Source organism: Schistocerca cancellata, chromosome 1 (genome assembly GCF_023864275.1).
Source record: "Schistocerca cancellata isolate TAMUIC-IGC-003103 chromosome 1, iqSchCanc2.1, whole genome shotgun sequence".
NCBI lineage: Eukaryota > Metazoa > Arthropoda > Insecta > Orthoptera > Acrididae > Schistocerca > Schistocerca cancellata.
In genome coordinates, this window is record NC_064626.1 from 784745969 (window position 1) to 784772269 (window position 26301).

Consider the following 26301-nt stretch of genomic DNA (forward strand, 5'->3'; position numbering starts at 1 on the left):
ACACAAAGAGTTGTTGACTTCGTTTGGTTGGGATATTTTAAGCCAACCCTCTCACAGCCCAGACCTCACACCTAATGACTATAATCTGTTCACTAAATTGAAGGAACACCTTCATGGAAAACACTTTTCTAACGACGACGAATTGAAAATCGAAGTGAAGAACTCGCTAAAAAAGGCGGTGGGAGACGTCTATGACACAGGAGCTAAAAAACTCGCCCCACAGATGACAAAATGTATTGAGGTAAATGATGATTATGTGAAAAAATAATGCAAGGCACGTAAATTTTTAAAAATATATTCATTTTTTCTACCTCAAAAAATTCTTGTAACATTACTTTCTAGATTAGCGTTGAGCTACAAGACAGCTCTCGCGATTTGTTTTGTAAATGGCAGTGCAACATAGCATCACACTGGCAAAACGGGATCTGCCACAGTGTACAAAATAGCAACAACCTTTTGAATTATTGCTTGCTGTTGTCGAACACAAAACGATTTTGTTTTTTCCGATATGTGAGCAAGTGGCATGAAAGACTGTATTCTATAATATAATTTCATGTGTCTGAAATATTTGTAAATCATCAGTGCATGACAGTTTATTTACAGACATTGATTTGAACGCGAGAGGCGCCCCGAAGTCCATAAAGTTGAAAGAAATTGGTTAACATTGTTTTCTTTTCTTTTTTTTTTTTTTTTTTTTTGAGTTCAAACTCTCACGTTTCATTTACTCTGATAATGGTTTCAAAATAATGAGGACATTTTGCTGTGACTGGTAATTTTTGCAGCAAAGTAATGGAAGTTCTTTTTTTCGATTTTACACTGGTTGGACATTTATAGGGGTACATAGTTCGAACTTAGCAGTTTGGTCATCTGTAGTGGGCGGCAGTGCTGTAGTTTTCTTTTTTCTCACTTCCTGGGATGTTGCAAAATAACAGGAGGCGAGGGGAGAGAGAGAGAGAGATAAGAATTGTATCCTGCAGTTGAACGTAAAATCTATACCGATTTTTCTCATAAAACTAAAAGAAAATGGACTGCGACTGTTTTCGTAGAAAGAGGACATTTATTAACGTCGTGATCGGGTTTCCCATTTTAGTAGATGCTCGATTATAAAGAGATACATTGACATTAAATAGAATTGTTGTAGTGAAGATTTTTCCTAGCAGAAACTCTGGCTGCTGGAGGTGTTGGGGTCGGGCCTATTGTGTGTGGTTGCCCGACACAGCTGTGCTTAGATTAGGGCGTGGCTACATTTTAACATCACTAATCTCACGTTGTTTAGTTGGCGTTACATCCTCTTGTGTTGGCGAAGGGCCGGTACCTGGACCGCCCTAAGGCGAGCCGGGTGCAGCTTGTTTGCGGGGGGATGGTGATATGCCACAGAGAAATGCGTGGCGTGCGATAGCAATTGACTCTGAGAAAGCCGTATGTCCCCGTCGTAGGTGGAGCAACGAAGGGAGCGAGGGAGAGAGGAGGAAAGGAGGGGGAACGGATGAGGGGAGTTAGAAGTGCCTATAATTTCGTTAGTTCACAATGGTTCAAATGGCTCTGAACACTATGGGACTTAACATCTGAGGTCATCAGCCCCCTAGAACTTAGAACTACTTAAACCTAACTAACCTAAGGACATCACACACATCCATGCCCGAGGCAGGATTCGAACCTGCGACCGTAGCGTTCGCGCTGTGCCAGACTGTGGTGCCTAGAACCGTTCGGTCACAACCGCTGGCTTTCGCTAGTTCCTGGCAGTAGATCAAAGAGAATGTACGTTCAGCTGCCACCCCTCTCTCCTGTTGCAATCTGTTGGGACTACGATTTTCCCCAGCACATGTGTTGTATTATGACCTGTTAATTACAAGTGTGAGTTTTTTCATGACAATTTCGATGTCTAATTAGAACAATGAAGCATTTTCCATCAGTTGTGGCACCAAGTGTTGGCTTCAATTACCTGGGCTGCAGGCTGATTGTCGAGCAATGCGGGGGGAGACATCTGTAGCGAACTCTGACGCCAACCAGCGACAGATACGGTCCTCAGCTGTATGCTTATAGGTAATGCTCTTATTGAACTCCTGTCTGTCCAACACCAGCATTTTGTCAGTCGAACACTATTCCCACCAAAAATATAGATAGTGCCTTCCGCTCCTTTATTTTTCCCGCCAGCCTGCATGTGAAGCGTAGATTTTCAGTACATCTGCTACTACTTTCGAGTGGTACTGTGAAATTGTAGTGATTGTAGGCACTCCTTGTGTAGCGCTATGCATAGTTGTTTAATGAGGACCGATCTGTAAGATTGATTACGTAATTAGGAGCTGTCTTTACTTCAGTTTCCCAACCAAAATAAATAAAATACACTAACCTAACCTTCCTCTTCTGCATCTGGACAGTTTCCATATGTTGGGGGGTGGGGTGCAATTTTGCTTTATGTCAAATTTATGTCCAAAGGGTCCAGGGTTCGATTCCCAGGAAGGATACTGTAATTTTTAATTTACCACCAATTCCTGGGTAGTAGGTGGGATGGGACATCAGGAAAGTCCTGGGACAAATATATTATCCCAAAAATTCGAAATTCCAGTCAAAATTCGAAATTCTCACCAATAGGTTAGGTGGGGGAGGGAGAATGGGAGGATGGGGAAGGGGAGGTGCCGGGACCCACATTCTGATTGAAGAAAACATGTGAAGTCATACGTGGATGGGGTGGGGGTGGATGGGGTTTGAGGTAATTAATTGATCTCCCTGCTACTCCCATGGTGGGATCGAGCAGCTCAGCTGATGTCACCTGATCGCTATGGTTCAGCCGCAATTTTTGTTTTTACCACAGCGGCAAGTGCACCTGTGGCAGGTCGCTTTTTTGCCATCAGTGGAATATGTGAAGCATTACACCTCACCAAAACATGCCCTATCGCGAGGAAGGCCACCACCTGTTTCACTTTAACCTTAAAAAGTCACGTTACGATATCGTGGCGATCTGTCGGTTTTTGCCCATTCATCAGTTCTTTCCTGGTATTGATCCAGGTTAGGCTGCATGCGAAGGTGTCCAGACATAATTCCGGATGTAGAAGAACATGTCCGACATGTATCTGTGGAGGTATTTCGGAATGTATACGAACAACGACGGGAGGATGGACATTTGACCTAAGATGTTCTAATTCATGTTGCCGTCATTAGCAGGTGGACGTAACTCTCTGCTCGCAGCTTGCGTTGGTTTCACGGTATATACCTTAGATGCTCACTCTCCAACTTAAATTACATCTCTACTAAAAACTGAGACAGAAGTACCCTACAATGCAGCCTTAAGTTGAAGTCCTGTTGGTGGGTCATTACGCGAAACGTGTAGAAATCCATACACGTCATATGTTTGATCGGTTTCGGTCACCCAGTCGCAGGATTTCTGTGAGGGATACTGAGATGAATCCTTCTTGCCCTTTCCAGAACATAATGGGATACTGTAGAGTACCGTAGTAGCAGTGCGCCTCTGTTATCTGGCGAGGAATTCGTCGTGTTTGCGTAGGACGATGTCTCTTGGGCGGTGGAGTCGACGCCCATCACCACAGCCGCGACCTCGACCACAGCAGGCGCAGTGTAGAAGTGCACAGGCTGTCCGCTCGGCACGCGATACCCTTGGACCGCCACCTCGCAGCTCTCTTCGCGCATGTTCTCGAGAGCTGTTTCAGACTCATGCACTAATACATTGTGATCCACCAGAACTTTTTGTATTTTCAGAACAGTCGCCCATTCAACTCTCTAATTTTACACTCTCTATCAGACTCTGCCTCGTCGTCTCCCATAACGTAAACTTGAAAAAATTGTGCTTGGGCATTGGATGGAGGAAAAAGGAATACTACTTTATGGTGCACCTACCCCTGCATTATAAAGGCCGGTTGAAACCCAGGCATGACCTGAATTCTATCTGTCCCAAATGAGATCATGTGAAAACATAAATTATATTTTTATATGCGGCTCCTTCAAAGGATCGAGCGTCTCTCCTATTGTGGAAATGGATACCATTCCATTCCCTCCTTCCGTTTCGGTGCCACACAAAATCTACATGCCTTGTTCATATTGTCAGTTTTGATGAGCCTGTGATTAGTGTATTCTGCAGTTGGATCATAGTAGAAAGCACATTCCTTAGATACTCCCCAGGTATTTATTGCAAATACTTGCAGACGTTCAATTTATCGTTCATCAACAACGAGTAGGAGCGCGTCTGCCTCTCCGACTGTTTCAGAGGGACGCCTAAAGGCCATGCGTACTGCATTCTCCTGACGCCTAGAAGTCGCAACTCTGGCTGTTTCGGAAGCACGCTGAGAGGCCATGCGTTCTGCTGTATACTGTCGTAGAGCATATGACTACTCCGCCGCCTCAGCTGCACGCCGAGACGCAATGCGTTAAACGCTCTGCTGACGTCGTGCATCAGCTTGAGCCGAGGTTTGAGCCACTCGAGCATTTGTCTGACACTCCGCTATCTCAGTTATGCGCTGTTCAGCATGAACTAACGATTGTTTCCGTATAACAACGTTCATAGCGCGAGCTCGTTGTGAGCCCCGTGAAAGATTCGACCTGCGTTTTACAGTCGTTGGATTTTTGAACAGTAATACCGAAACCGAGGAACTGATGTCGTAAGATATCCGACACGGGCAACCCAACCTAGTAACTCACTACACTAACAATAATACAAACAAATGTATGAAACAATCGGAAATCCAAAACAAATGCCAATTTAACCAAGGAAATAAACCAACAAACCTAATAGAGAAACGAACTATCGAGATCATACAGACCAACCAAATCACCAGAGAAATTACGAATCACTGAAATCCAACGAGAAAAACTAACTCATTGTTCAAGATTCACGATAATATCACAATCCAATGGACTTGCAAAACCCAGGTTCTGAAGTATCGAGAAGATAGAAGCAAACTGAATCTACAATATATATATATATATATATATATATATAATTCAGATCCAAACAGAAAAGCTGAGTGACTCTGTTAAGATTTCCAATAATATCACAATCCAATACACTTCTCAAGCATTCTATGTGCTGCGAAATATTTTCATGATCATGTGTTACATTGCTATGGAGTTCAGTAATTGATTTTATTCTACAAGAATTTATTCTGCTGTCCTAGTTTTTTGTACATACTTATTTCATTTGTCGAAACAGCTAAAAAGTCTGCGCTAAATTTAGTGCATTCATTTGATAGTTAACTTCCGTGGATAACTTTTTAGTCACGTTACTCATTCTATGGGAACAGCATTCACGTTGACGTTTCATTTTCATTTTTTATTTTGTTTATTTATTTATTTACTTGTTTTTTTTTGGAAAAGAAGGTACCCTATTTGTTAATTCATGATAAATTATATTCTCCATATCAATACTCACTTCTGAAAGTAGCCTATGTGATAATTCAGCATATAAGCTTATTCCATGCCAAATTTCTTCCAAATCCATCCAGCCGTTTCAGCGTGAAGTAGTAACAAACATCCTCACACAGAAACTCTCACAGTTGTAACATACACGACCCATATGGTATTTTATTACTTGTATATCAGTTTTGTTGAATGTAGCAATTCCTTCTTTTTTCTTAACTGCTCTACAGAAGTAAAATCTGTAACAATACTCCTGAATTGTTTGTTACAGGGTCTGCAGAGAGGCAAATAAAGTCATTTGGATGTGACAAGTTTTAGTGATCATGCAAATACGCAGTTCAATTGTTTGTCTCTACTGTCCTCGAATATTCTGATGTAATAAGTGTATCTGACATAATTATTATACTCACTGAATTATAAATGGATGCAAAGATGATTATTTTCTGATCATTTCTGAAAATGCTGAATCACGATCTGTTTGCATGTGTGCAGTGTACTAAAGTACTAGATTACTTTTCGAAAGTGAATGTTCGTTCCATTCTTAATTTCTCTTAAACTATTGATACTTTTACTCTTATTACTGAAAATAAGGTCCTACCTGACCCCTATAATCGTTAATATTTTGCCACTTATAAAGGTGCCACCCTTCCTTAATATATTTGCTACTGCTCTATCCATTTCTCCCTATGCTCTTCTGTACAGAATGACCAATATGAGGCACAGTACTCGTCACAAACCCCCATTGCAACTTGACGTTATCTCTCGCTTCGAAATACGACTCTGATCATCAGAATATACACGAACTACTAATGTGTACTTTCGATGATGAAGCTATATTTACAAGGCTGTATTTCTTTAGTATCTCAATGAATAGTTTTGCCCTTCATCTGGCACAGACCAGTTCTACATTAAAGAAATTAGAAACCTTGTCTTCTAACTATAGTACGTCCTCCAACATGTGTGTGAGAACTAACCTACGACAAAATTCTCCTTCTTTTTACTGATTTTCATACATCGCAGTTTGTAAGACTTTTACTAAAATGTTTTTGAGCCCTATTTAAAACTACATCTGCCTGAGGCTCAGTGTATTATCTAACTTAATTGTCACATAAACCAAAAAAGTTGCCTTAAAAGGTCCTATACAGTTTCTCCACCTTTGGTTAACCTTCTCTCTTTAATCTGTTCACATCTTTTCTAGTCTTATCTAATTCACCCTGAAGGATAACAAACTTCCGATCCTGTTTCAGTATGTTTCTATCTCTATCACACATCCCACATAACCAGTGAAGGGTCTTACTTGTTTCCTAGTTGACCATTCCAATAGAAAACCAACAACAGTCACATCTAACCACGCTAGTAATAATCCTACGGCAAGTCATGGAGTTTTCATTAATAGGAATTATAACAATTTAGCAAGAATAATGTTGTACGTTATCTACGTAAATGCAAAACTCGTCCACAAAAGTTAGGGCTATACGTAAACAAACTAATATTTCTTTGAATTGACTTATCTGCAAAAGTAGCATTTAAACTATCCTCCATTAACATGTAGTAAGTAAGAATGGTATAGGTTTGACTTAGTTATACCGCAATGAAAAACAATCAAACAAAATCGTTCCTATTTACTCTACCGAGACTGTAAACGTAGTTTACACATCGCAACGTGTTTACAGGTTGTTTTTATAATTTTATAACAATACTGATTAATTATAATAATTGGTATTGATGTGTCAACAGGCAGAACGAGACAGGAAATTGTCTCTAGCTGGCCACGTGGGAGCCGAGGCGACAGAACCGGTGGAAAAGTTGGAGGTAAGTGTAATCGTTCGCTCTATTTTTTTGACGAAACAGTATTCAGAAGTGAGTGACACGAGTTATATATTATTTACTGAAGCAATACAAATTTTCGGCACTTCATTTTCGATACATGTTTTTTTTTTTTTAGAGGAGTAGAGGAGTTTTACTTTTTGGGGAGAAAAATAACTGATGATGGTCGAAGTAGAGAGGATATAAAATGTAGACTGGCAATGCCAAGGAAAGCATTTCTGAAGAAGAGAAATTTGTTAACATCGAGTATAGGTTTAAGTGTCAGGAAGTCGTTTCTGAAAGTATTTGTATGGAGTGTAGCCATGCAAGGAAGTGAAACAAGTACGATAAATAGTTTGGACAAGAAGAGAATAGAAGCTTTCGAAATGTGGTGCTACAGAAGAATGCTCAAGATTAGATGGATAGACCACATGACTAATGAGGAAGTATTGAATAGGATTGGGGAGAAGAGAAGTTTGCGGCACAACTTGACCAGAAGAAGGGAACGGTTGGTAGGACATGTTCTGAGGCATCAAGGGATCACCAGTTTAGTATTGGAGGGCAGCGTGGAGGGTAAAAATCGTAGAGGGAGACCAAGAGATGAATACACTAAGCAGACTCAGAAGGATGTAGGTTGCAGTAGGCACTGGGAGATGAAGAAGCTTGCACAGGATAGAGTAGCATGGAGAAGTGCATCAAACCAGTCTCAGGACTGAAGACCATAACAACAACAGCTACCATGGAAATGCTATCATCTGAGATACCGTTTGTTGAAATCACATGAAACAGTTCAGAGGTACATCGAGTAAATATTTATTCACTGTGAAATGTTAACTTATGTTGTTTTAAACATACTGACATACTGTTGTGTCATTGGATGTGCCTCATTTTTCTGAGACCACAGATGTATTCAGATTTGCATTAATATTTGATGTGAGTTGTTGTCGAATCTCAACGAGCTGTAAATTAAGCATCTTTCAGCTCTGTCTGACAGCCTGCCATGTCTTGAAGCATTGTCTCCCGCACAAACGCCATGTAAATGACAGTCGTCAGAATTCCTCGTACTGGGATTTTCTCTGTTTTCTGCGACTCTGCTTGTCTTTGAATCTGGATTCGCTCGTACCGGTCACCTAGCCGGAAGCTGAAACTGCCGTGGCGTGTCGTGAGTCCTTGCAACCGCTAGCTTTCAGCTCTGTATCAAACTCACCTTACTGCTAGCAACTGTAGGCGGCCGAGTAGGTCGCCTACACGCTCATAACTTTACACACTGAACAAGGAAACTCTATGTAAAAAATGATAACACTAATATGCGTGTCTTTTCGGAAAGAATTATTCATATCTATTTACTAAAAGGAAGTTTAGGTGAGAATGAGCAGATGTAATACCCACCAGAAAAAGTGAAATGCGGTCAGTATGAGAAACATATTTGTTAGACAAGCATTTTAAATTAAGAAGCAGACTTCTCTCATTCTATAAGAAAATTGCCCTTAAACCTTCTGTCACAGTAAAGAGAGCTCCCTCTACGGCTGACTACAGAACTACGCCAGATAATGAAGAAACATAATCTGCACGTAAAAGATTCAGGCTACTGAACAAAGAAGCAAAACGTGTGCAACACCAAAATTAGGTTGTATGCTTCACGTAGAATCATGCAGGCCCTCAGCGTCTACAGACGAATTAAAATATTTTTTCTCAACAGCAGTCAGTTCTCAAGCCGTGATAAATTATCAGCCACAAGATATCAATTTCTAGACAGACGCGTTTTCCTTAAAACATCTTTCTACACCCACAGTACGAAAAACAATCATGAGAGTCTCTTCTGAGGCAGTAGGTAATGTTCGGATGAGCATAGGTATAATTAAAAACGTAGTCGATGCTACTTCTCCAGTGCTCAAATACATCTCCAGTATCTCTCTTGTAAGAGGTACATAGTCTACTGAGTGGAAGCAAACCTTAATTCAACCAGTACCCAAGAATGATTACCTAAAATCGCCAAGCAACTATAGGCTGATCAGCATATTACCCGGAATATCTAAAGCCTTTATGTTCATTGGTCACAAACAACAGATGAATTATTTTAAAACTTATAACATCTACAATAAATATCAACCTGACTTCCGGACACATCATAACACAGTAACTGCATTAACCAAAGTAACTGGTGACATCAGATATGCCATGGACAAATGTCAAGCAAACATTTCAACACTGTTCGATTACAACAAGTTTACGATCTATATTTACATGAGTATTCTGCAGTTCACAATTAAGTGGCTCGCAGAGGGTTCATCGAACCATCTTCAGACTGTTTCCCTGCCGTTCTACTGTCGAACAGAACGCGAGAGAAACGGACACTTACAATTTTTCCGTGCGAGCTCTGATTTCTCTTATTTAATAACGATAATCCTTCCTCCCTATACAAGAAGGCACCAAAAAATATTGCCGCATTCTGAGGAGAAAAATTGATGTTTTAAATTTCGTGAAAAGGCTCACCGCAACTCAAGATGCCTTCGTTTGAATGATTGCCACTCCAATATCATCCCATATCTGTGACACTCTCTCCTCTATTTCGCGTTAATGCACCGAGCTGCCCTTCTTTGTCCTCCGTCAATCCTATCTGATATGAATCCCATACCGTACAGAAATAATTTAGAAGAGGACGGGCAAGCGCAGTGTAAGCAGTCTCTTCAGTGGGCCTTCTTATAAGTGTTCTGCCAATAAAAACGCAATCTTTGGTTTGCCTACCCCACAGTATTATGTATATGATAGTTCCAATTTAAGTAATTGCAATCACTAGATATTTAATTGAATTGACAGCCATTAGGTTATTGTGATTTATCGTGTGACCGAAATTTAGCGGACACCTTGTAGTACCTGTATGGATGACCTCACACTTGCAGTGTTTCGTACAAATATCATATATAAATCATTTTCCAATTGGTTTTGATCTTATGAAAACTATAATAGAGGGTAAATGACAACATCATCCGCAAACAGTCTAAGAGGACTTCTCAGATTCTCTCTTAAACCGTATATATAGACTAGGAACAGCAGGGGTCTATAACCCTTCTTTGGAGGTTCCAGATATCACTCCTGTTTTACTCGGTGGCTTCCCATCAGTTACTATGAACTGCGACTTTTGTGACAGGAAATCACGAAACAAGTCGTACGACTGAGACGATACTCCACAGAGACGTAATCTGATTACGAATCACAAGTAAGGAACATGTCAAAAGCCCTCTGGAAATCTAGAGGTAGTTTGAGATTTCCGAGCGCGGTCCAGGGCCGTTGTTTCGCCTCTGGAGTACTGGTTATTCTTAGTCTTTTACTGTTCCTGTTGACACACGTTGTTAAAACAAATATCAGAGTAGACTACTATTGGACCGCTCTGCGAATGGGCACGTAAAATTCCACTTGAAAAATAATTTTATTTGTAACGGGAAACAAACTGGCGCGTCCCATCGACGCTGGGGATCGCATAAAAGACATGGTAACAGTTCTTGTTTGGGCTGACTCCACTTACGCGTTGGAAAAACAAAATTTCAAATATCTGCTGAAACACTATAGAAAATGCACCTGTTATTTCTTAGGGACACACCCTGTATGTCTTTCTCCATCTTCTGCTCCACTTCCTGTACGAATGTGGAACAAAGTACCCAGTAAATTGCGTCTTATCCCAAACCAGTCAGCATTCAAGAGAAGATTAAAGCTTTATTTGTTATCAGCGGCGCAGCTTTCTTTTGCGCTTATCCCAGCTATTTTCTTTCTGTCCATAAGAAACCAATATCTATGTCACTAAACGTCTTTTTTTTCGTTTCTTTCTACTTCCGTTCCCTTCCTTCCGTATCATCTGCTTTTCTTATCACATTATTTATCTCACTTTTTATGATCATACAACCTCATATCCCACTTTGATTCGTTCAGTACTTTTACGCTGCGTTTCTACTGGATGACGTTACTCAGATTCGCCACGAACTTAATGGAGAAATTGCTTAATACAATGTTTATGCGACTGACATGTCTTGAATTTCGTATGTTGACTACTGCAAATATTGTCATTATTATTACTGTTATTGTGTTTAGCATTATTTTTATATATTTCTCCTGTACTATTGAAATTGTAATGTTGATTCACTAACGATGTCTGGTTAGATGTAAGAGAGGATCTGAAGCCACTAATTTTGCCAAGTGAAATCAAAAGAAACAAGGTTGGTTTTATTCATTATTTCAATACACCCCTCTATTTTGGCTACAAAACCCCAGTTTTCAGTCCGCAGCTCGTGGTCGTGCGGTAGCGTTCTCGCTTCCCGCGCCCGGGTTCCCGGGTTCGATTACCGGCGGGGTCAGGGATTTTCTCTGCCTCGTGATGACTGGGTGTTGTGTGATGTCTTTAGGTTAGTTAGGTTTAAGTAGTTCTAAGTTCTAGGGGACTGATGACCATAGATGTTAAGTCCCATAGTGCTGAGAGCCATTTGAACCATTTGAACCCAGTTTTCAATGTAATCTCCGTTCAATACGACGGCCTTACGCCATCTACTTGGGAGGGGCTGTATGCCCGCATCGTACCACTCTACTGATCCACGGCGGTCCCAGCACCTTGCTGCAACACTAACCTCCCCACCATCCAAGTATTGCTTCCCGCGGAATGCATTCTTCATTTAGCCATGTAGATGGACGTCAGAAGGTGCAAGATCCGGCTGTAGTATGGCAGAGAAAGAACGGTCCAAATAACTTTTATGTGCTTTTCTTGTGTGAAGCCTTGCATTGTCATGCATGAGGAGAAGTTCGTTAGCCGCGCGGGATTAGCCGAGCGGTCTAAGGCGCTGCAGTCATGGACTGTGCGGCTGGTCCCGGCGGAGGTTCGAGTCCTCCCTCGGGCATGGGTGTGTGTGTTTGTCCTTAGGATAGTTTAGGTTAAGTAGTGTGTAAGCTTAGGGACTGATGACCTTAGCAGTTAACTCTCATAAGATTTCACATACATTCGAACATTTTGAGAAGTTCGTTTGCATTTATGTGGCGACCAAAACGCTGAAGTCGTTTCTTAAATTTCCTGAGGGTAGCACAAAACACTTCCATGTTGATCGTTGAACCATGACGGAGGACATCAGAAGACTGTCGCCATGACGTTACCTCTGACGGTGCGGATATGAAGTTTATCTTCGGAGGAGAGGTAGTGTCGCGCCACTCCACGGAATGTCGTTTTGTTTCTGTTTCGAGATGATGAACCGATGTTTCATCGCCTGCTTCGAAATTCGACAAAAAATTGTTACGATCAGCCTCGTAACGAGCGAACAATTCCGCACAAATAGCCGTTTGTTGCTTTTGATGGTCATGTGTTAGGCGGCGATGACCTCAGCTGGCACATACTTTCGAGTACTCCAACTGGTGGACGAGTGTGGCAGCGCTACCGACAGAGACGTCCACTTGAGCAGCGAGGTGCTTGATTCTGATATGTCACCTCGAATGAGAATGTTCATACGTCCCAACACTGTAGGAGTCACAGCAGTGTGCGGCCAGCCGGTTTCCGTGAACTTGTTGCGATGATGACAAACGCCTCGCCCAACGAATAGCCGTGCTTTTGTTCACTTCCATGTCTCCGTAGGTATTTTGCAAGAGCCTATGAGTAACTGTGATGCTCTCGTTTTCCGTCAAAAGAAACTCAATGACAGCTCTCTGCTTGAAACGCATCTCCGTCACAGACGCCATTTTGAAGACTATATATAGCGCAGTCACCCACTGGAACTTCGTGGAACTATCGAAGCTGAAGCGGGAATATTTCACGATAGCCTACAACAAATTCCGCATCTTTTCAACCGAAATTGGCCAAGTAAAAAATATATTGCGTTACTTATTGAAGGCCCCTCGTGAATAAAGTGACTGTGCATGGATTACGGTTTAAGACTTGATTTTGAAGCATTCTCTTTGACTTGGTGAGTTAGATTCTTTACATTGGTATTGGTCTGCTTGCAGTTATACCCGTGCGAGCTGGAGAAGCTGTCCCAGTTCAGCGGCCTGCAAGACTGGCTGCGCTGCTTTTCTCTGCACAGGGGCAAGCGCGCCGGCTCCGGCCGCAGCCCGGTCGTGGGGCACGTCAAGGTGAGAATAAGTCGACAGCTGTAAGTTTACATCAGAAACCACTGGGCATCATACTCGAAAAGATTCATCCAATTTTACAAGACTGTATCTTCTACATGAGTTAAGATAGGAACACGGTTAGATTTTAGCACAAGCAGTGAAACAAGTAGTTGCCTTGGCGCAAGTTGTAAGTTGCCGATTCATGTGGTTGCCGGTAGCGGCCTCCCACATGTATCTAGTTCGGAAGCTCGTTCTTTCATTCATATTCCAAAATGTATCGAGTTGAGTTGGCAACAGCACATCAACAAAGGCATTCGACAGTCACAGTAGCGCGCCGGTAGTTTAGTTGACAGTACGGCACTCCAACTCCTACAATTCAAAGAATTGGTCGATGGTACTAGCAGCTTCCAGACACTTGTTGTTTATGTGAGGAAGAATCCACAGGAGTCGTACTCCTCCTGTCAAGAGGTGGAACACTTTCAAGAGAGTGTTGCACGGAGTCCATGCCGTATCTTCAGCTGTCGTCTCCGCCGCAGTTACCGTCTACCAAACTGTTGGACATCACATTGACCCACGGATCCGGCATTCAGTTGGTTTCACTGCCACCCGCGGAAGAAATTTATGGGAGAGAAAGTGAGGGGCTCGCATGTACACCGCCCGGGGAGCATTTCCCGATATTTTCGAGCTGACACTCGGCTCGTCTCAGGCTTGCAGCTCATGTCACAGACCAGTGGAAGTTTCGGGTACTCAGCACATGCGAAATGCTAATTCGACACCGCTGGATTTGAACAACAAAGTAAAACACATTTGTAGTCTGAGCGCTTAATTTATTTAGTGATACAGAAACAGTCCATGCTTTTGGATGAGACATCAAAAGTATTTTTGGTCAAATATTTAAAAAATGCTCACTAGTAATGTTTGTGGATATTTCCACACTAAATATCAAACACTCGAATGACCTGCCTGTGGCCAAACATCGCAAAATTACTCCTAACCGCTTGTAGACTGCGAATGCGTATCTCATTGCCGTATTTCGTTTTCCTGTTCTTTTTCGCACTAACGTTGGTACGTCTTACTTATCCTGTGAGGACGCATTAGAACACTGCAACTGTCGAAACTGGAGGTAATTTATAATGAATTAGCAGCAACCAGTTACTTTTATAGGCAATTATTTACTCATGATGACATTTCAAGATGCCTCACAACCGATCTTCACATGTTTACATTTGTTTACGTTTCACAATAATTGTTTATTTATTATCGGCGTAGCAGAATTTTGCAATGGAAGATTTTAAGACAGTTACTGCAAAACGTCGTCGGTAAAAAAACAATGTTCATGACGCGCGATTAATGTAAACAGCTGAAGATGGGATGAACATAAAATGAATGTGCTCTCAAAAATGCATGTTTAAAGGCATAATTTGTTCCCGTAGCGTGTTGGGAAAGGGTGCCAACATATCGATGCTCTCCCCCATAAGCATTAACGTCACGAACGGTATAATTTTGACTTTCTGCGCTAGGAGAACTGCTGTCGCGTCACAGAGCGAGACGATCCGCGGACTTAACAAAGTAAGTGAGTGGGGCCCGTAGGTCACTAAAGGTTGCCCATGGCTGACCTGCGCAGTGACATGGTTCCGCTATCGCCTCCGATGGAAAGAGGAATATTGCGTACAGCAAGCGCCTTACGATCCAGCCACACGCCATACAATAGAAGGACACGGGTTGCCGTCTAGTCAAGGCGCCTGCAACGCAGAGACAACCCACCTGCGTGCGACGGTTATTGCATTAGTGGGGTTGCCAACTCTGTCGGATAAAGCACTCTTGAGCCGGCACTAAGAACCATGTGATATTACCCTATAGGCCTTCATAGGATGCCGCCTAGCAGTTCCCCAGACAGCATTATTCCTTGTGTTATCCTATTAACTTCACCTTTAAAAAAAATGAAATTCATGGTAAATATGTCTCCTTCTTTGACGTTCAGCTTCTAACTTAGTGACTATCGTCTACTTGCTGAAGAGCAGGTTGGCTGTATAGGTACCAGCCCCACGCCCGCCCATAAGGGGCGAGGGAAACGAAAACCAGCTCGCCAGTCAGTGTTTCAGGATCGACATCAACGTTCTACTTCGGAAGTGTCGTCATTGGGAGCTAGGACATCGCGAATGCAGCCCATACCCACCGTGCCGACTGTGCCTATGGTATCTGTATGGCTACATCAATACTCAACAAGCCACCTAGTGGCGTGTTGCAGAGGATACTCCTGATACCACTAATTGATCCCCTCCTCCCTGTTCCACTCGGAAATGGCGCGTGGGAAGGATGATTGTCGTTAAGCTCCTGTATTACCTCCAGTATCTTGAATCCATCGTGGTGATTATTTACAAAGATGTATGTGGGAGGAAGTAATACGTTGTCCGTCCCTTCCCGGAAAGTACTTTCTCCAAATTTCAATACTAAACCTTTGCGTGATGCACAACGCCTCTGTTGTAGCGTCTGCCGCTGGAGTTTTTTAAGCGTCTCCCTAACGATATCGCGCCGACCAGTGACAGTGTTTATCGATCGCGACAGATTGAGGCTTAACCTGCACTTCACCTTCAAGAACTATTATTGTATTAGTGACAATGTTTCATCAGATCAGGATCATTTTTTGTTGCCTGCACTCGGAAGCTGTTCCATTGGCTCAACGTTATCGTGTACTTTCTGTGTCGTAATAAATTTCTATTGCTATTGGGCACCTGGGAATGTTTCTTTTCTTGCGCGTGCCTCACCCACAACGGGATACTACAGTCCTCATTTCTTGTGTTTCATATCATACAGGATTCAGTTGCTAGAATGGTGGTAAACGAGAATATGTAGCTTTTTGTGAATTCATTCTGTACGTCGCGATGGAAGATGTCGATATCTATTCACGGTTAGTGTTCAGTGACGACGCTACGTTCCATTTAACACGAAAATTGAACCATCACATGTGGAACACAGTAGCCACATACCAATCGAGCATGCTATTTTTTGAGTAAAGGACGATTAATTGAATCACGTCTCTGGGTATGATGGAAATATGGCGCATTCCAGTATTGCGAGAACATTCCGAGAATTTCATTTTTCAACAGGACAGAACAACATCGCAATTGCATCTGCACGTAAAAGCACTTTTTAACAATGGCCCACCTCAACGAAAGATCGGCCGTAATGGGCCTATGGCTCTCGCATTGCACTGTCTGGCGGTTTCCAGTGATTAATGGTGGCATTGTGATACTGGTGTGCAAGACTCACACTCCCTCTTGGCTGTCGAACTTACCTGAAGTTGCTTCGCCGATCTTCTTTCAGGATAGCCGGCTGTGATGTTCTGCCCAGCTTCTTCTGTGAAGAATAGATGCCACTCTGGAGGAATTTACTATATTTTTAAATAACTCGGTACACTTGAGAATACTTTGAACTCAATCTCACTGTATTTTCATAACACACAACAGTTTTCATACACTAAAACATTTCCCGTAAGCTCGACACCTTCCGGTCCGACAGAAGCTATTACAATCATCTTTCTATAAATACAGTCTATAAATCTCTCCAAGTTTAACAAGACAACTGTCCAGACTTTACGACAGTAAGTGAGAGAATGAATGAATAAAGTCTCTTCTTTTCTTTTAACAACCTTCAAATGTTTACACCAACAATGTTTTATATCTCACAGAGTACGACGCACGCGTTTACTCCAGGGGTGGGACGTGTAACTTCTTAGGCGGGCTCGGCGACTACCTGCTCTCGCCGATCGTCCGTCCGATACATGTCCGTCCTGCACACACACTGCGGGGCAGTAGATATAGTTCTACTTTACCACACTTATCCCTAAAATAATATGTGTTCGAGACTGTGGAATTACGAGTGTCTCTAGAATTTTCCCCGAAATTCTCGAGGCACTACAACTGTTCGTGTGCAGCGTCCCCTGATCTCACAAAGTGCGAATTTTTTTGGTGAGTGAGGTTCTGTAATACAATGTGTAAAAGATATAGACTTGTGAAGTCGGATGGTTGTTTTGACACTGTACTCATATGGGTAAGTTAAGATGGACCTTTTTGAAATACCCTGTATACCGCAGTTTACTCCATAACGGCCGACAGACGCTACGCACCACTTATGAAGTAAATAGCTGAAATAAAGTTTTACACCATCTACATATCCACAAATACGTTTGGACTTCAATTCATAGGGAGCAGAGGGTGAAAGAATAAGAGGGTGAAAGAATAAGGCTTATGAAACTAAAGAAAATAAAGTAACTGTGAAATAATTGTATCTTCGAAAGTGTACAGAACCTATGAAATCGAAATCTGTTTCTGGGCAACATTCGATGCCATATTACTCCACGCTGTGCATTAACTGCTGCCAAGCATGCTCAGTCGGGTTAATGTCAGCAGATACCACACGTTAATCCCTGTCGCCTGGATGAAGACGTTGACGACTTGGGCGCAATATACAATTCTACTGTCCTCTTCATCGCCGAAATTTTGACTGTAGGGTTGGACAACATGTTGGAGAATTCAATGTGGATACTGAGCAGCCCTCAAAGTACCTTCTATAGCGTTGTGAGCCGTCCAACACCCGTAAATGGTACCGGCCCAAGACATGCCTGACTCACTTTCCAGCTGAACCCGTGGAACAGCATGCGCTGCTACCCTGCCGACTGGCCGTTTCCATACTCTTTTATAAAGATCATCAATCCCCTGAAGTAACATGCACTCGTCGATGAAAAGAACACGAGCTCATTGTTTCATCTTCCACTTTGCGAGAGTCCTTACCAACCGTCTTCGCGATGGAGACAGTTACAAAATGTTTGGATTGACAAAGCCCACACATTTACTTCCTAAAAGGCAACGCGCAGTTCTTTTGAATTCTCCTTGGAATAGCTACAAGTCATAATTTGTTGGTAAGAGTCTTCAATGTTTTGTCTTTGAGGGTAGCAGTTAAATTCGCTGTGGTTTCCTATGTTAACGACTGTTCTAACCGTTGTAGGTCTTATTAGTCAACGACGAGCTGTCCGCCCCCGGTAGGCGAATAGTCAGCGTGACGGATTGTCAATCCTCTGGGCCCTGGATCGATTCCCGGCTGGGTCGGGGAATTTTCTCCGCTCAGTGACTGGGTGTTGTGTTGTCCTATTCATCATCCTATCATCCTCATCGACTGCAGGTTGCCGAAGTGGCGTCAAATTGAAAGAACGGTCTGCCCGACGGGGGGCCCTCGCCATACGATAAAATAAATAAAATGACCAGCTAGCAATCTACATAACTACAGATAACCTAACAGGTGATAACCAGTCACTACATCTGCCTTAATAACGGTAACAGGTGACCTCAAGCTTGCCATGGATGGGCAAGAGACAGTTATCAAGTAGCTTCTTAGACTTCAGCAAAGCATTTGACATTGTTCAGTTTCATATTTTACTTGCCACACTTAGTAGCCTAACTTACTTGCCATATGCAGTACAGTGCTTCTCTCATATCTGAAGCCTCGCCAAGAATGCGTCGTGTCCGGCTGCACAAAGTCACTATTGAGGCAGGTAGAATGAAGCGTCCCACAGGGATCGTTATTAGATCCTATACTCTTTTCGTTGTGTATCAATGATGTGTCATCAATTTTGTCTTGTTGCAAATATCACATTTATGCTGGTGATCTTTAAATGCAAGACAATATCGAGAATTTCAGTACTGACTAGTGTGTACTAACAAAATATATTTACGGAAGTGGTACTGATTGGTAAATCTGCACTCATTAGCCCGAAATTCCTACCATCTTTAATTCAAAATGGAACAAATATCAACTTCTTTCTTCAGCAAAGAATCTAGGAGTAATAATAGGTGAAAATCTAAATTAGACTTAGCACGTAAATACAATGGGCAAGGAAGCATCAGCATCTCTACATGCCCTACAAAAATTTGAAAAGCTCTGCCCTATTGGTATAAAAAAGAAACCTTCAAATTACTGATTATAGGGATGTTATCATGCAAGTTCTTTCTAAGAAAAGCGGCGACTGGAACTGGTTATGAACGCCTCTGTTTTACATATCTGTAACGTTCGACGCTTTGATCACGTTTCACCATCATATGCACTGCTATAGCGATTGCATGCAGACAAGCGGACATATTTCGAGGCCCGCATCTCGTGGTCGTGCGGTAGCGTTCTCGCTTCCCACGCCCGGGTTCCCGGGTTCGATTCCCGGCGGGATCAGGGATTTTCTCTGCCTCGTGATGGCTGGGTGTTGTGTGCTGTCCTTAGGTTAGTTGGGTTTAAGTAGTTCTAAGTTCTAGGGGACTGATGACCATAGATGTTAAGTCCCATAGTGCTCAGAGCCATTTGAACCATTTTGAACATATTTCGATACCCTCTGTTTTCTCTATTGTTTTATCAACGTATATTGCCCTCATATCTCTCCTCAAGCTTAATGCTCTTGTTTGAACAACATGGCAAAAACAGCCATTCCGATCAGAGCGAAATCATTTCTGCCGCCGTTGTTGTGCACTAGGCTGCGCTATGCCTGTACCCGTCCCCGTTCCCGGAGCGGCCGGCTGTTCGCTTGCTGTCGCGGCACGAGAACAACGCGCCGGTGCGTGTGTGCGTGCGCTGCTACTGCGTGCGGGCCACGGAGCTGCACCCGCGAGACCCGACAGGGCTGTCCGACCCCTACGTGGAGATGCGGGTGGGCGGCCAGGTGGCCGGCTCCAGGGACGACTACATCCCGCAGCAGGTGGAGCCCGTGTTCGGCAGGCAAGTCGCATGTCAAGCATGTTAGCTGCACGAGCATCGACCGATACCAGGGATAGTCGTAAGTTTCGAAAAACTCGAGCTGCGACCGTAAGGTTTGTTGTTAGTCCTTTTCTTCATATTCGGCTATCAATGTCACACGTGACATTGCTGTTTTAAAGCCTACGGTCTTCTGGCAGTACGCTGATGATACTTTTGTTGTATGGCCTCATGGCAGACAAGAACTGGAGAAATTCCTTCATCACTTAAACTCATTACATGAGAATATCCAATTCACGATGGAGACTGAAAAAGATAGCACTTTGCCATTTCTAGACGTGCTAGTACGCCGTAAAAATGATGGGTCATTAGGACATTCTGTGTACAGGAAACCGACTCACACAGATCTGTATCTCCAGGCGTCAAGCTGCCATCACCAGGCACAAACAGCCGGCGTTCTCAGTACCTTAATACATCGAGCGCATGTGATATAGATGATGAAAACCTCCATGCAGAATTAGAACACTTGGAGAAGGTTTTTAAAGAGAATGGCTACACTTCACGCCAAATAAGGAAGGCCATGCGCAACTGTCATAACAAGAAGCAAGGCACTGAGCACGCCGATGACAACTTTAAATCAACTGCGTTCCTTCCATACGCCGGGAATGTGTCGTCTAAAATAGCCCGCTTACTGAAGAAAAATAAAATCAAGGTTATCTTCCGTCCACCAGCAAAATTCAAATGGTTCAAATGGCTCTGAGCACTATGCGACTGAACTTCTGAGGTCATCAGTCACCTAGAACTTGGAACTAATTAAATCTAACTAACCTAAGGACATCACACACATCCATGCCTGAGGAAGGATTCGAAACTGCGACCGTAGCGGTCGCTCGGTTCCAGACTGTAGCGCCTAGAACTGCACGGCCACTCCGGCCGGCCCCACCAGCAAGGAACGGGGCCCTGGTTGGATCCGTTAAAGACGATTTACAACTGAAGAAAGCAGGCGTCTACAAAATTCCCTGTGAATGTGGCTTTGCATATATTGGCCAGACGACAATAACTGTCCATGAACGATGTACAGAACATGAAAGATACACGCGTCTGTGGGAACCGTCAAAATCGGCAGTAGCAGAGCACTGTATTTCTTTGGGACATTCAATGGAATACAATGGAAGAAAAATTTTAGCTCCGGTTTCCGGATTTTGGGATTCCGTAATCAATGAATCAGTGGAAATACGTCTTGCCGGTAATCTTATAAATCGTTACAACGGCTTTCAGCTGAATAAAAATTGGAATCTTGTTATTAAAATTATACAATCACAGTGGAATCGACAGCGTCATTCGATACTCAATGACTAGATGATCTTCACCACTGAGGGCAGCACGTACAACTCGGCTATGCCGCGCATGTCAACACCTGACGCATGCGATGTAGGATGCCAGTACATTTCGCATGCGCGCGATTCGGCATAAATACCGCGGTTGCACCTGGGCTCTTCAGTAGTTGTGTACTCACCTGATGATGACCGGACGTCTCTGGGAAGAAATATTGTGGCAGAATGTCGACGGGTTCCGGCTGCATACCCGGAAATTATTAGAAGAATGTCACACGTTTGCCGGCCGCGGTGGTCTAGCGGTTCTAGGCGCGTAGTCCGGAGCCGCGCGCCTGCTACGGTCGCAGGTTCGAATCCTGCCTCCGGGAATGGATGTGTGTGATGTCCTTAGGTTAGTTAGGTTTAAGTAGTTCTAAGTTCTAGGGGACTGATGACCACAGATGTTAAGTCCCATAGTGCTCAGAGCCATTTGAACCATTTTGTCACTCGTTTTTCCCAAGGATACATAAGCTAGCAGAGACTTCGTTGTATTAGTTAGCATTTCAGCTGTTCGGGAAACGTTCCACCGCGAAAAACACCTTGTCGTCATACAGGAAATGACTTCGATGCAAAGAATTGTTCATCCGAAGGAAGAGGAGAGAAAGAACTCACTGACTCATGTGTCAGGTACGTCGTCGAGGGGGGGAATATTGCGAAGTGTGACAGCCCATAGAAGCAGCGTATGCGACTGTGTCCTCTGCAGAATGAGCTCGGCCGCGGGACCCAGCGGACGGCGACTTTCGTCGCGACGCAAGTGTTTAGTTTTAGATGATTATTTTATGTCAATGACATTTTCGTGGACATAAATAAATTCTTTGTCACTAAATTTCGAAAATACGTTCTGCGTGCACCCCAGAAATTGTGTGAGGTTTCTATCCAGCATATGAAGAGAGAAAAGTAAAAATACCCTAAATATCAAATCTCACATTTGCCAGGAGACTGAAAAACCAATTATCTCTCTTTCTAAATAATCGATTTGTATCCAAAAGGTGAGAAGGTATTCTGATACCACATTCTGTTTACCTCATCACCGCAGAAATAATACGACAAATTAGAAAATGATTTATCTTCTTCTGGTTGAAAGTTACTGGTGATGTTTTCTATGTGTTGGCGAATGATTATTTTTTAACTTTGTCCTATTCGAAAAACATAATGTATTTCTTTGTCTATTTACCGAGACATGTTCCGACTCCTGTCTGTCATCTTCTATGGTCTCCATTTATTTCTGTAAACAAAGGTGACATAGACTATACCGGACCCAGCACAAATTGTCTAAAAATAAAGTGAAATAACACACGGTCGCCTGAGGATAATATCGAATTAAAATCTTCGCGGAATTCCTGCTGACTAAGGTGACTACACACTATCTGGCCCAAAGCGTTTGCACATCCCTATACAAAGAGGAATTGACCACTTGTTGTCACGAGAAGTAGACTCATCAGTATAAAACTAGGTGGCAACTATTGTCAGTAGAGAAGGAACAGGAGTAACAGGGGACCGCAGTGACTTCGAACGTAGACTATCGATTCGGTGTCACCTGAGTAACAAATCCATCAGAGACATTTCAACCCTAAAACTACCCAAGTTGGCTGTTAGTGATGTGGATACAAACTTATGGTTTTTTCTGTTTTAGGTCTAAAAACTATAACATGTGGATATTTTTATTTTTTCTATTGCTCATCTGAAATTACAAGCCGTTTTCACAAGTAATGTAATACCAGGCGAGCAAAGAAAAAAAAATTTAAAAATTTCACATGTTACTGTTTTTAGGCTCAAAACAGGAAAAAACGAATGAAATTTGCGTGCTTTTTGCAATAAATCGAGACTCAAGACGAAGCCACAGAGATATCGAAACATGGTCTCGGTAAATATAAAAAGAAATATTTCATGTTTTGCATAAGCCAGACTTAAAGAAAAAATAAGGTTTGAAAATAGATACTATATTAAGAACGTTCTAAAGGTAATACCAGAAAGCTGACTGGTCCCTGTTGCCAAGAAAGTTGCATAGAAGAAAACAACCGTCACCAACAGGCAATAACGCTATTTCTTTTCAAAAATAGCACCGCTATAGGTTTCGAACCGACAGGTTCGCCTTCAGACAGCTCTTCACGTTTGTATCATATTTGTCGTTGTTTGCGTTACTTGTTGGCTGTTTTCTTTTTCAACACTTATTAGGATTTTTTTGTTTTTGTTAGTTGTTCTACAACCTTGTTAATTGCCTCTCTACTGCTCTATGAAACGACGGCGTATGTATCTATCTCTTCATCTAAGTATTGTCTGTGGCACAATAATTTTATCAGATAAGGCAAATGACTAGGAAGAACGGTAGAACGGGTGGTTAGTGTCTTGAAAAGAGGTTAAAACATGAATATAAACAAATTTAAAACGGAGGTAATGGAGTGCTGTCTAATTAAATGTTAATTCATAGAGAATCAGACTAGAAAACAAGACGGAGAATGTAGATGTCAAGGTTTGTTATATGTGCAACAAAATAACAGACGATGTCCAAAGTAAAGGTGGTATAAAATGCAGACCGGCATTGGCAGGAAAAAGTTACCTCATAATGAGAAATGAATTAACGTCTAATGTAAAGCTGAGTCTTAAGAAGTCTTTTGTGAAAGTATTTGTTGACAGTTTGGTTGCTATATGAATGCGAACCGAGGACGACAACCAGTTCAGACAAGAATAGAATATAAGCTTTTGAAACCTTATGTTTCAGAATAAGGCTGAAGATAAGATGCGTAGATAGAATATGCAACAAAGAGGTGGTGGATCGAATCGGGAGGGTGAGAGATCCACGATTCAAAATGACTAAAATAAGAAATATGGTGACGGGACACATTCCGAGGCACCAATGAATGGTTAAATTGCTAATGGACGGACATATGTATGGTCAAAAGTCCAGAGAGAGAGTCAGTAATTACGTTCAAGTCGATGTAGACCGCAGTTGCTATGCATCCAGGAAGGGGCTTTCGCAGGATAGACTAGCGTCTAGAATTACACAAGACCACTCTTCCACCTCAATAACATTCACATCGGCTCTTAAGGCACATAATGCTGTAGATGTTGTTCTTTATCACATCACTTTCATAGGGAATGCACTACAGTGCTGCTCACTACTGACGAGTTAGACAAATGGGTGTTAACGGAATTTTCATTCAATAATTGTTCTTTGATTTCAGATACAAAGATTATCATGCGCAGTTCACTTGCCTCACAATTCTTTATAAACATTCCGAGATAATTATGTATGGTTTCTCTGCGGTTCCCGCGTAATCTTTCGAAATCTTCGTCTACTTCCTGACTGGTACTGTACAAAGAAGGAAGGCTATAGTTTAATTTTCCATTGTCATATTTTTAGAGACAGAGCGCTACCTTAGCTGGAGAATTATCAGGTAAGAAATCAGCAGTGGCTTCACTGAATGTTGTACGCCACCATTCGCTTCAAGAGATCTAAAGAAAACAAACCTAAATCTGAACAGTCGTAAATAACCTGATTCGGTCGTTCTTAGTCAGTACATCAATTTACGAGCATCAAAAAAGCTGGTAATATGAGAGCCCTAACGGTTTCATACTGCGAAAGTGCTACCAAAATGCTTCGATTCTTTACACCGAAATATTCTAGTTGACGTCTTGTTGACAGAGTGCCCTCTGGTTTGGTATGACGAAGTTCTTTTTTAGTGCTTATATGCTTATACCAGAGAAGATACACATTTCGGCCGTATCTTCCGCAGTGTTATTGTCTTCTGCTCTTCAAGGATCCTCTGTAGAGTGCAACTTTTCAGCTCTTCTAGGGGAGTCATATAACTATTGAGTCTGAAAAGAACGAGTCTGTATTACTGCATAGGTCTGTAAGGTTATTTAATTTACATACTTGACTAATTCTGAGTGTATGCTGCTGGATGCATCAACAGTATGCAGTGGTGACAAAGATCTACTTCTGGCAGTAGAAGACGAAGCTGCTGCCGCCTTGCGATGCCGCACAACCAGTTTCTCTGTTGTGTGGCTGCAGATTTGGATGTGCTATTTCTCATGGATGAAACGACATAAATACTTGCTTCATCCACTGGAGAGCAGAGTGCTCAGAGTGTTCACGTTTAGCATTAGGTGGTTTGTACTTACTATAGACCACTCACTCGATTTATGTTTCGGTAGAAGATGGTAGATCGTACCGTCAGTTTCTTCTTTGGTACATTTCACCACAAATCGAGTATACGAGGTAATCGACTTTGTTTCACTTTTCCTAAGGGTTTTCGTCGTTGAATGCATTCTGAACAGTCAAATTTGTCGGATCTGCTAAACCTTGATATATGACAGTGATAGTACCAAATGTAGTAATCGGACTACTTCGATCTTCTGGGGTAATTCAGCTGTGAGGATGTCCAATAATTTACGTTACGTCCAGACGGAGCGGCACGGAACTGCTACGTCATCGTTCCGCTGAAATATACAACAAAAACGATGTTGGGGTTAAATATTGGTACCACAATCAATCATATTCAAAATTATATGCTTGAACATGAATCCTGAATTTAAAAGAATGCTTGCTAGTTAGAATCTAACCTGACTTGAACCAGACGTAATCTACATCCACTGCTCTTATTTCTTGATAGTGATTAAATTTTAGCTTAAATATGAATGTGCTGACTTAGAATTAGGACGCAGATCTGCGACATTTTAAGTTATACCTGTGATTATGCGCAGTGGCTAATCTTGTGTGCATGTCCGGCATATCGTGGGCTCTTACAGCGACGAACTTACACTCATGCTCACAAATTAAGGATAATGCTGATACATGGTGAAACAACGCTATGGTGGGCGGTTTGCAGTTTTAAATCACCTCGGGGTATGACCATGCGGTGCATCTGACCTGCGGTCGTCGCACGGTGGCGCTGGCAGCAGTCCACATACGCAGAGGTGTGTTGGTGCATGTCAGAGTATGGTGCAGCGA

At 42.4% G+C, this 26301-nt stretch overlaps 1 protein-coding gene across 1 annotated transcript in view; it reads left to right on the forward strand.

The window, feature by feature from the left end:
- Window positions 1–26301, forward strand: part of LOC126103249 (otoferlin-like) — a 159481-nt gene that overhangs the window by 79391 nt on the left and 53789 nt on the right. The window contains exons 7-9 of the mRNA XM_049912330.1: window positions 7105–7179; window positions 13144–13269; window positions 19760–20001. Coding sequence (XP_049768287.1) covers window positions 7105–7179; window positions 13144–13269; window positions 19760–20001 — 443 coding nt within the window. The remainder of the gene's footprint in view (window positions 1–7104; window positions 7180–13143; window positions 13270–19759; window positions 20002–26301) is intronic.